At 44.7% G+C, this 12,530-nt stretch overlaps 1 protein-coding gene across 1 annotated transcript; it reads right to left on the reverse strand.

The window, feature by feature from the left end:
* Positions 1-3,018: 3,018 nt before the first annotated feature.
* LOC130553013 (uncharacterized) lies at positions 3,019-10,512 on the reverse strand. Its single transcript, XM_057331750.1, is given in 2 exon segments — positions 3,019-4,752; positions 4,837-10,512. Coding segments are annotated over 2 exon segments (6,642 nt in total). The 5' UTR covers positions 9,745-10,512.
* Positions 10,513-12,530: the final 2,018 nt, after the last annotated feature.

Consider the following 12,530-nt stretch of genomic DNA (forward strand, 5'->3'; position numbering starts at 1 on the left):
AGCTCCTCAGTACTTGAATGAACTCCTTTTGTATTACAGTCCTTCACGTGCATTACGCCCTCAGGCGTCCTGTCAGTTGGTAATACCTAGAATTTCAAAATCAAGTGCAGGTGGTAGATCCTTCTCCTATCTAGCGCCTAAACTTTGGAATAGTCTTCCCTGCACTGTCCGGGAGGCAGACACACTCTGTCAGTTTAAATCTAGACTAAAGACGCATCTTTTTAATCTTGCATACACTAGACTTCCATAATATAAATCTTCTGAGGGTTTAGGCTGCATTAGTTAGATCAACCGGAACCATAAACACAACTAATGTACTTGTTGCATCAAAGAGTTGTTGGACTGAAATCTTACAGTCCTTCCCCGGTTCAGAAATCGCTCATACAACGTCTATGATCAAATTGCTTTTATTTAGAATAGAAGGCGAGTAAAATAGATCGAGCTGAGCTCAGGATTCCGAACAACAGATACATCAAGAGCATCTGGGCATTCCAGAACGCTTTACAAACACATCACACATATTTTTATATTCTTGTTTGGTTCCTCCCAGAGCCCGGTGGGGTGACTCTCTTCTCTGCCAATACAGAAGCCTCCGTCCGAAGTTACCAGGCAGACCTCCATTTCTTAGGGTGTCTCCTCACTCACACTTCTGTTAACACAAAAAGAGGAACAACACTCCTACCCCCACATTCTCATGAAATCACATGATTTATCACTCAGTTTCTTCAATTCCACCCTGCCAGGAGGAACTACTGTTCAGTTTCGGTCCACATCTATTTTCTCTGAAAGCACATGATTAAAATACATATTGCTAGGATATTGAAATTATAAAAATACACCTCTTATGAAATGGATAGACCCAACATTCCCTCTCTTGATCTCCATCAGAGATCACACATTTTCCTCAAGGTCTTCCAGCTGATCCTCCTCCGTGCCCATAAGAGGCATTGCATATGATGGAGGATGATCGGGATCCTTTTTCTCAATTGCGGTGATAATCATCCTATTACAAAGAGATCTATTACATGGTATACAACAACACCCACAGGTGACAATAACAGCAAGAAAAATGGCCAACGAGGTAATTATGGCGATTATAATCCCTTTCCATCCCCCAAACATTCTATTGAACCATCTATCCATTGGATTATCAATCCCAGAGTGCTCCTTCATCTCTTTTGACAGTGCCTTCAGACCATTCAATGCCCTGGTTACAGAACCATCTGGCGCAGTGTTGTTAGGAATAAAGGTGCAACACATTTCTCCAATCATTGAACACACCCCCCCTTTTTCAGCTAAGATCATATCCAGTGCGATCCTATTCTGCACTGCCATCAGCGAGGTGGGTGCCAACTGCTCAGCCAGACCTTCTACGGCATCCCTAGTTAAATTGGATAACCGCATGACATTATAATGCACATAATTAATTCTATCTACATTCTTATTAGGGGTCACAGGGAATAGGGCTGACACCACTGGGATATTCTCAAATCCTGTAGCCACTTGGTCAGCAAGTTTATGCTCATCTGGCACTCCCCTCGGGATGCCAATGGCGTCTACATATGTTGGGCTGTTAATTGTGGGGTCAAATGCTGAACGTTTGAGCAAAACATGTCGCCTACGGCGGGCTGTTAACTCGGTTGGGGTAACATGGGTCATCCTGACAACTCTACTTCCTATCAGGGTTAACGGGGCTGCCAGTCTGGTCATGGCACACACCCCAACCATATCAGGGGTCACTCTTACTAATAGTACGGAAGCACCACAGTAATAGTATAGCCCAGCACGTGCCCATTCGCCAAGGGCTCCCTGGGTTTGCACCGTGGTGTTACACCAGCTGTCAGGGAACTGTCCTACATATATCTGTGATTTTCTGGAACTGGTTAGATTGAAGCATGTATAGTTTCCCTCTCTCGGGGTGAATGGGCCTATACGAGACTGATTGCTTAATGGAGGAAACAGGGCAGCCAGTGTGCTACAATTAAAAGGGGTGGCCCGTTTGGTAAGTCCCAGCATACAACCATAACCCCAGGTGTCTTCTGGGAATAACGGAGCTGGTTCAGTGTACAGGGTGGGCCTGGCCCTGGCACATGCAACACAATCAGCCATGCCCTGTTCTTTGGCTGTGGTTTCTATCCACTTTAACCACAAATTATCTTCACTATATCCAGTGGCCATCACTAATAAGTCATGGGGTGTCATTTTGGTATAATCAGAAGAAGCAATGGCATTACCTGACTGGGAGAAATTACTAATGATTGGCACAGTTGGGGCTACCACGGTGGTAATGGCGATAAGGCCCATGGGGTCTGTGCCAGTCACATCTACCCCTATGGTTATGTATGAGGTTCTGGCATAATGCCCATCTTTTAGCCTAATCATTATTTTATTTACTCTATTAGTTCCCCATACATTCGAGGGTCCCCTAAACAATGCAAGTTTAAATTGAATATGTTCCTTACTCATTTTCCAAATGCGCTTCACAAATCCCGGTCTGGTCGACCAATTGACATCCGTCCACCCATGACACCAGGGGCCACTGGGATTTCTTCCAGTGGTAGGCCACAAACACCCGTAGATGTCATAACCTCTGTAAGACATCTCATCTTTTCCACAGTTAATTACCTGGCATAAATCAAATTCCCAGATGGCATCCTTACCATTGGTCCTAATCAGTTCCAATTTTACCCCAAACGGGTGTCCCGTCTTTACTTTTATTTCTCTTTTGGGCTTGTTATCTTCAGTGTCTTTTTCCATTATGCCATATACTATTAATACTACAGCCACTGCTATGATGAATACCCCCCCCATAACCCTCCAATTTTCCCACAGTTTCATGGTGACTTACCCAGTGACACCTTGGTCTGAAGGAAGAGTCAACCGAGGCTTCAGAGCCCTCGTCACTTTGGTCTTTACAAATAAAACAGGTTAATGATCACAGAAAACGTATTATGAAAGCAATTTTGTAACAAGAATAAATGAATATAATGTAGTTAGGAAATAAATGAATAAACTTTTTCACAGGGTATAAATGATTATTTCAATCCCTTTTCCCTTGAAAACCCTCTCTAGGATCTTCTGTACCTCTTCAAACACCAATTTGTCCAGTCCACACCCAATCCTGGGCATGGAGATCCTTTTTACCCCTAATTGGAGAGCTTCTTCCCTCATGCACTCCAGACTACTCTCTAGAGAGGTATAAGACGGTAAGTCTGATCACCACAATTTAGTTACCAAATGGAACACCACCCTTTCTCCTTCTATGGTGACAGCACACTCTCCTGGTTGTTTTCTTTGCCCCTGTATCTTATGTACCCCGTATCGATGTCTGATCTGTTGTGCTATCCCTGCTCCAAGAACACAGTCAGCACTGATACAGTGTGCAATGGGTTCTGTTTCTGGTGTTGAAAACAAATCACCCTGTTTAAACGTCAGTTGTGTGTTTTGTGAGGAAGTCTCTGTGTGTGTGGTGTTGTGTGTCAAAAGGGATTGTTTATCTTGTGTTATCTGCTCTGTTAGTGGAGCGTCTGATTGTTTAGCTTCCTGTACCCCCTCTTGGACCTGCACAGCAAGGTCCAACACAGTGTTGGTCAGGCTACGAGATGGAGGGTCACAAGCAACACAACTTGAGAGATGATACCAGGTGTTGCCTTTGTCTTTCAATTGGACACAATGAGAGGTACGGGCTACCACCTTTTTAGGGGCTGACCAACGGGGGCCAGACCACTTCCTTCTGAACTCACGTACACGAACCCACTGGGCTACACAAGGTGCTGGATCCGGCAGGGTCAGGCGTGTCTGGGGACAAAAATAACTTATCAAGCATGTCAGTTTTTGGTAATGTTCCTTAGGGTCCAAGGCAGGGATGTCACAAATAGGAAAACCTGTAAAGGGACCCGGAAATTGGCGGCCAGTTAACAGCTCAAATGGGGTGAATCCAGTGACCCTGTTAATTGAGGAACGTACAGACATCAAAGCGATTGGCAAAGCAGACAACCAGGATAGGCCTGTATCAGCACAAATTTTCGCAAGCTTGTTCTTAAGTGTTAAGTTCATCCGTTCAACCTTTCCCTGGCTTTGGGGATGGTAAACGGCCCCAAAGGAATGTTTCAGGCCAAGGGAATGCTCAACCAACCTCAAATGTTCATTTTTGAAATGGGAGCCATTATCTGAACGGATCCTACGGGGAAAACCATATCTTGAGATGTATTGATTGATCAAGCATTTAACAACGGAGGTACTGTCTTCCCTCCCAACGGCAAAAGCTTCTGGCCAGGAAGTGTAACTGTCCACCATGACGAGAAGGTACTGTTTGCCTTGTACCCGATAGCCCATGTCAGTGAAGTCAATCACTATTTCACAGCCAGGACCAGAAACAACTGGGAAATGCCCTCGCTCAGATTTAATGGTGGGCCTGACATTCATTTGCTGACATACTTCACAGGACTTGATTACCTCTGAGATCATATGGGGCAGGAATGGATGCCACCAACCCTCCATACGGCGTTTCATGTCTCGGTCACTGCTGTGAGCCATCCCATGGGCTTCCAATAGAACTGTCTTTGCCAGGTCCGCTGGCAGGACAGGACGGCCATCAGGTGCTCGCCACACACCCGTGTCAGAAAGACAGGCACCCTTACTCAGCCACAGGGACTTCTCTTCAGGGGCCGCCGTCTTATAAGTGTCTGAAAGAAATGACAAAGTTATTTCAGGTGAAAGATAGACAAGTTCGTCAATAGGTCTGACTACCATCTGGTGAGGCATACAGTATCCAGCTGCCGTCTTGGCTGCTTTGTCGGCGGCATCATAACATCTTTTTTAAAAGCAATCTGATACTTTATGTCCAGCACATTTAAGAGTGGCCACTTTCTTAGGCAATAACACAGCGTCGCACAAGGCCTTGGCTTCTTCCGCATGCTTAATCGGTCGACCGGTTGAGGTAGTGAAGTTACATCTCTGCCACTGTGGCAGCTCAGTCAAGATGCTATTTACGGCGTAGGCGGAATCTGAGTAAATGTTGACCCATTGACCAGCAGCAATGCGTAATGCAGCTAGAACAGCCAATAATTCAGCGCGTTGCGCAGATTGTCTGAACGAAAGTTTCTCTGAGAGTCTGGTTTCAAAACCGTCCAGGGATGCCTGTACCACGGCATACCCAGCGCTCAGTGTCCCATCTAGTTCCCTATAACAGCAACCATCAGTAAAAAGGTCCATAGCTCCCTCCAATTTTTTGGTTTGGAGATCAGGTCGAATTAGTGACGCCAAATAGGTACGGGGTGCACAGTCATGGGGCTCGCCTTCCACAGACATAAAGTCGGCCATGTTCACCCCGTCATGACAATAGTTAATGTTTGGTGCAGTCAAAATGGTGGACATTCTGTGCGTTCGCAATGGAGAAAATGTGAAGGCAGATGAATTAACAAATGATATGACGGAATGTGATGTGTGAACTACCAGACAGTGCCCTAACACGAGATGGGATGTTTTGGTAATGATTTTGGCTAGTCCAGCTGCAAACCTAGCACATGGAGGCTGACGCTGTTCAACAGGGTCGAGTAGTACGCTGACATACTGCAACACTCGCCGCCGACCCCTATCTTTCTGATACAACACTCCATTTGCGGTCTGATTGCTTTCTGCCACGTCAAGGAAATATTTTTCTGAATAATCTGCACACTGCAATTGTGTTGACATGGAAAGGCTCTGTTTCAACGTGATGAAAGACTGCTCAGCCTCGACTGACCAATCCAGGGTTGCTGTACCATTTTTCATACCCTTATCTCTGACCATGCATCTTAAAGGAGCCGTGAGATCAGCATACTGGGCAATATAGTGTCTGCTGAACCCAGTCAGGCCCAGGAATGACATAAGATCCATGACCGTCAATGGTTTTGGGTGATTCAAAATTTCTTCTCTGTGCTTACAGGTCAGACCACTGCCCTGGCCACCTACCGAACGTCCCAGAAATGTAACTTGTGGTCTACAAATCTGCAGTTTTTCTTTACTAACCTTGAACCCTGCCTTGTATAGCTGTGACAACAAAATCTCAGTGGCAGAGAGGCAATGCTCCCTACAGGTTGCAGCCACCAGCAAATCATCAACATACTGTATTAACACAGTATCCCGGGGTAGCTGGCAGCCGGCCAGTTGGTCCCTCAGGACATGGTTGAAGATCCCTGGGGAGAGAATGAAGCCCTGCGGCAGCCTCTGGTACGTGTACTGGTGACCCCTATAGGTGAACGCCAAAATTGGTTTACAGGCGTCTGCAATAGGTATACAAAAGAAAGCATTAGCCAAGTCAATACACGTAAAAAACAGGTGCCGCACAGTCAAACTGGACAAAGAAGTGTATGGGTTAGGCACAGATAGGGTTGGTGTGGATACCAACGCGTTAATCTTACGTAGGTCATGTACCATCCGGTACTTGTCGGTGCCTGGCTTGGGCACAGGCAGGATGGGTGTGTTCCAATCGGATTTGGCGACAGTCAACACTCCCGAGTCCACCAGGCCAGCAATGGTAGAGGCAATGCCCTGCTCTGCCTCAGGTTTGTTCCTATACTGTCTTTCCCATATAGGGGTGTAATCTCTCAGGGAAAAGGTGATTGGGGTTACCTTACAATGTCCAACGTCCGTTGGACCTGTGGACCACAACTCAGGCGGTAGTCTAGCAATCATAGGGATGGCTGCGTCATCATCAGTGTTCTCCCTGCCATGGCTCCTATTGAGCCATACATGTGTCAACATTCCTGTACAGTGACAAGGGGCCAAGATTTTATATGCCTGTTCAGATGGCGAATACAGCACCCCCTCAGGACCTGATTCCCAGTCAGTGAGTCGCAACAACCTTTTAGTCATGCAACCTAATTCTCTAGCCTCGTGACCAGGATGTAAGGCTAGAGAAACATGAGGGGCTGCTGTATCAGACATCCTGTACCACTTAGACTGCTCTAAGGTCAATATAATAGGGGCCACCACTCCCTCCCTACCTATTAATAGCCCTGGGCTGCTAATGGTCCAGTTATGGCCCTCAATCTCAGAAAAACTGTCTTCATATGTCAAATCCCCTGTCCTGTCATAGAATAATGTGCAATGAAATGGATCTTTAGGGGGGATGTATATTAGGTGTTGTTTTATCCATTCTTCCCACAGGTGATACACTGCTAAGATCCCATTTGAGTTGGAGCCAGTGTCAGGGTTATCCAACTCCACCCAGTATATGTCAGCTCCCTCCCCTCTCTCTGTGGCTGCCAGCATCCACTGGCCGTGAGAGGCTGAAATCAAGCCCCCGCCCTTTGAACAATTATGAAATAAGCCACAAGGGAAGGAGATGACTATACCATCAGGAGTGCATAAAATACTCGCCCCCAATTTTACCAACAGGTCTCTGCCCAGAAGAGGCACTGGTGCTCTGGTTGAATAGAGAAAGCTGTGTGTTAGGTGTTGGTTGGCCACCTTAACTGAAAGGGGTTTTGTTTTAGGCCATTTTTCAATTTCCCCAGAGAACCCCATGACTTCAATGCTATTGGTAGTCAACATATCTCCAGGTAATGTGCCAGTTACCGTGGAGTAAGTTGCCCCAGTATCCACTAGGGCCTTTAATGGCTTGTTATTGACCATAATGTCCAGGAGAGGCTCGGCCCTTGCTCCCCTGGTAGTTCTCTGTAGGCCCCCTCAGTGTGTTTCCGCCTCCCCTCCCAGGCCCCACACAGGGAATTGAGTGGGCACCTGATTTCCCCCTGGGTTAGGGTTAGGATTGAAGGGGAAAGAGTTTGGGTATGGTCGCCTGCCCCGACCATTTCCACCACCTCTTAAGGGACCCCAACCCCTTGCAGCTGGTGGCCCATTCATTGGACACTCGTTTTTCCAATGTGAGCTATCTCCACACAAGAAACAACCCTGGGATCCCTCAGTGTACCCCCCTCTTCTATATCCTCCCCCTCTAGGGCCTCCCCTGCTTTGTCCCCTGTATGGATGGTATTGTTGATAAGGGACTGGGTGAGGATAGTGATGAAATGGTGCCATGTTTTCAAAAGTGTGTGTGGAAGCTTGTGTTGTAGGGTTTGGGACAGTCTGGGTCATGGGAACCTGTTGGACCATTTGGCCATCCCTACTGGTCTGTGTCTTTTTTGCCTTAGCCTTTGCTTGCTCTACATCGAGTTGTAGTTTCAATAATTGGTTCTTCAACTTACTTATCTCTTTCTCATCATAGTCCTCTCTATCTGTTGCCTTATCGGTGTGATGAGCTAAGTGTCTAGTCCATACCTCATCATTAGAAACTGGGATGTCTGGGTTGTCTGCCATTGCTTTCTGGACGGCCAAGGGAGTTCCTGCCAACACAGCGGCCCTGAAAAGAGCTCTAGAAATAGGGGTATTATCACAATGTTCTTCCACCTGTGCCTCCCATTCCCCCTCACATCTGTTCAAATAGACACCAGCCGTCTCCCCAGGTTTCATTCTAAACTTAATGTTCTGGTAGGCAGTGGCAGGGGTTGGAAAATGGGCCTTTAATGCAGCACTCAAACTGGAAATGTGGCGCCTTAAGGGCTCCTCACTGGCTTCATCATTAAGGCCAGCGTCCTGTTCAATGGCCCTCAACTTAGAGGCAGGCACTAGACCGCCCAACAGTGTTCTCACGTCACCCAAAGCCAGCTCCACACCACATGTCAAGGCGCTTAGTTTTGTCAGCCACCTGACCCCTCCCTTAGAGATAGCTGGCAGTTTCAATTCAATGGCTGTAACATCAGAATGAGACCACGGTTTATACTCTTGAGTTCCCCCCCTCCCAAGTAAAGGACACATTAAATTGGGTCTAACTGGGATGTGAGCTCCGTCAGTCATCTGTTGGAACACAGTGCCTCTTGATCTTACTAGACTTTTCTCCTCCCCCATATGGGAGGGAGCTCTGATGTATTGCCTGAGTGAGTAACGCCCTTCACTGGTTGGTGGTGTTGCTTTCTGTTTCTCCTCCAGTCCCACTTCCTGACTTCTACTGAATAGTTTCTCTGTCCTCCTCTGTGTCTCTACCCCCTCAGTCCAATAATCTAAATCCTTTCCTTCCACTACTACTCTCATCAGTCCTCCTGATACCCCCTGCTCCCCTCTACTTTCCCTGCCTTCCTGTTCCATTTCTTCCCCTGACCTAACATCATCCTCTACATCATTCTCATTGCTCTGTTCTGTTGAGACGCTTTCCACATCTCCGGTGTCTACACTGTTCCTTCGTTTTTTTGTTTTTTGTTCTCTCTCTTTTTTATTCACTGAAAACTCCTGTTCTAATATCAAAAGACGTTCTTGGTGTCCTCTTTCCTTTTCTTTATCTCTTTCCAGTTCTACTCTTATCATTTTCCTAATTCTGTCCGCCTCCTCTAGTTTGTCAGCCTTACTCATTTCACCCTCCACCGTACCTGCTGTAATTTTCACACGGCCGTCCTCACACATCACATCGCCCCCTTTGAGCTCAAATACTGGGGCCATTATGCCAACGGGAGCAGACGGGTTTAGTCGCAGGTTAGGGACATTATAAGGGGGAGGTAAATCCCGTTTTACACCTGCTTGATCACCATTAACTTTCGGGTTTACCCCTGTTTTACTGACGGCTGTAGCCGTAGCGGCTATACGGGTCCACTGCCGTAATTCCTTCTTACGATTTTCTATCTCTGTTTTGAGTTTCCTCTTCTCAAACACACCTGCTTTAGAAAAATTTTCTTCTGCCCGCTGTAATTCACGATGGGTCAACATTTCCATTTTCCTGATAGCCTGTGCCACATCATAATTTCCTTTAGTTTCTTCTGACCAATTAAATTGTACCTTTAATTTTTCCCAGGCGTTTACTAATTCCTTGTCCCTTTCTCTCATATCTTTAGGCTCCGTTTGTGCCCTTACCATATGCACTACATTTTTCCAATCATTTTGTATAGAACCATTACCTTTTGTATCTATATCCATATTGCACACCAGTGCCAACCTAAAAAAATAAAGAATTATTTGCACACCAGTGCCAACCTAAAAATAAAGAATTATCTGCACACCAGTGCCAACCTAAAAATATAGAAAATTATCTGCACACCAGTGCCAACCTAAAAATATAGAAAATTATTTGCACAGCAGTGCCAACCTAAAAATAAAGAATTATCTGCACACCAGTGCCAACCTAAAAATATAAAAATTATTTGCACACCAGTGCCAACCTAAAAATAAAGAATTATCTGCACACCAGTGCCAACCTAAAAAAATAAAAATTATTTGCACACCAGTGCCAACCTAAAAATATAGAAAATTATCTGCACACCAGTGCCAACCTAAAAATATAGAAAATGATCTGCACACCAGTGCCAGAACAGTATAACATATTGCCTCGATCAATTTACTCGTCCTCTATAGGTTTTAGAACGTTTTGACATTTGGCTGTATTTAAATCTTTACTTACATTCCCATCTCACTTCCTTCAACACATTTAATTTGGGTATTGTCAATCACAGAATTCGATAAAACAGGTTTCTGCTCACCTTTTTTTGTTGAACTGCGCAGTAGTGTTGAAATGGAGAAACTGGAATGTCAGCGCTGTCCTTGATCACTCCAAAGAGCGATCAGGGTGCCCCCTCCAAATTGTTGGACTGAAATCTTACAGTCCTTCCCCGGTTCAGAAATCGCTCATACAACGTCTATGATCAAATTGCTTTTATTTAGAATAGAAGGCGAGTAAAATAGATCGAGCTGAGCTCAGGATTCCGAACAACAGATACATCAAGAGCATCTGGGCATTCCAGAACGCTTTACAAACACATCACACATATTTTATATTCTTGTTTGGTTCCTCCCAGAGCCCGGTGGGGTGACTCTCTTCTCTGCCAATACAAAAGCCTCCGTCCGAAGTTACCAGGCAGACCTCCATTTATTAGGGTGTCTCCTCACTCACACTTCTCTTATGAAATGGATAGACCCAACACCATCTTTTTAAAGGTGGAGTTACACACAGTTTCCACCAATCTCATATTAATCTTGAGTACCTATACAGTACTATTGCATACGTCGTATCGTCGAAGAGTATTTAGTTTGATCACATTTATAAAAGAGAGATGCAGCTGTACGATTATCTCCGGAAAAACCCAAGCTACACTAGGCAGGCAAGGGAGGCGGGACTACAGCACGAGCCCACAACACATCATCCCATTAATCCCTTCATCCTCATCTTCGCATTAATCCTTCGTGTTCCTTAGATTATGCACGTACACGATAGGGATGCTCCGATCAGGAATTTTGCAGCCGATACCGAGTACCTATTTTCTGTCATCATAATCGACCGATACCAATTTCAATGCTTTAAGCTTTATACAACTGATTTTACATAAACTGTCAATTGATAAATATTTTGATATAATCATATAAGGGCAATTAAAAGTAAACTTCCCCTTTTAAAACCATCCCTTTTTAAATATTGCAGTACTTATTTTGACCACATACAATTAAATGAATAACAACAACTTGTGCTTTGTTCTGGTTTCACCTCTCTTCGGTCTATTGATTTTATAGGTAATTTACTACACATTGTCATATAAATAAACTGTAAATACTGTGGATTATTTAGACAAAATCTTATCAGCCACTGTTGCTAAATGGCCTAAGGACACTAACGTTCGGAGGTGTTTTGAGTGACTGATTTGATGAATTCAGATAGTGAGTCCTTGGAGTTCAGTGTTTGAAATATCAGTTCTTTTAACCGTTCATTTAAATGAATCAGTTCATGAATTCAGAATCAGTATTATGTCATTAATCGAACATTAGCAGACGTTAAGTACGCGTTGTATCTGTGTGTTAATCACAGACATCACAAAAGAAAGAAGTTAACACGGAAACCACTTTATCATTGGATAGGATTGATTTTAGTTTATTATAAGTGTGGTTTATGTCACCTGCGTCATGTGCTTGTCAGAGAATATTCTGAGAATATTCAGGTAAAAATATTCTCCGAATGTGCCATGTCCAACATGAATTTGGTATTCCAAACTTTTGTCATTGTGTTTGTTGCTTTTGATTATTATGTGCAAGATAGAGAGTTAGAGACTGGTGTGTTCGACCTCATTCGGCGCTGCACAGATCGATCAGCATATGACATTACCCACCTTTCTGCGAGAGCGTTTTGTTATGAAAGCATGACTGCTTATGACTGCTTCCGCAGTGCCTGCACATCATAATACAATCGGCCTGCGCAACACAGAATGAACTCACACCCTGATTGGAGACAGCGAAAGTGCAGAGGCTCAATTTTTTATTTAGAAAAAAATTGTAAATAAACTTAGCCCTGTATACTGTGGTAGGCTTTGTGAGACCAGTTTTATTGCACTTATGCTTTTTGTTGTCCTAATTGCTTCCATTGTTTACCCAACTTGTAAGTCGCTTTGGATAAAAGCGTCTGCTAAATGACTAAATGTAAATGTAAAATGCTGGCTCTTTCACAAGACTTGACTGCGGAGCCAAATGTACGTCCTGGCGTGATTTTTTTGTGGTTTGTGAGATCGGTCAAGTAAGTGTGT

Source organism: Triplophysa rosa, linkage group LG4, assembly GCF_024868665.1.
Source record: "Triplophysa rosa linkage group LG4, Trosa_1v2, whole genome shotgun sequence".
NCBI classification, from domain to species: domain Eukaryota; kingdom Metazoa; phylum Chordata; class Actinopteri; order Cypriniformes; family Nemacheilidae; genus Triplophysa; species Triplophysa rosa.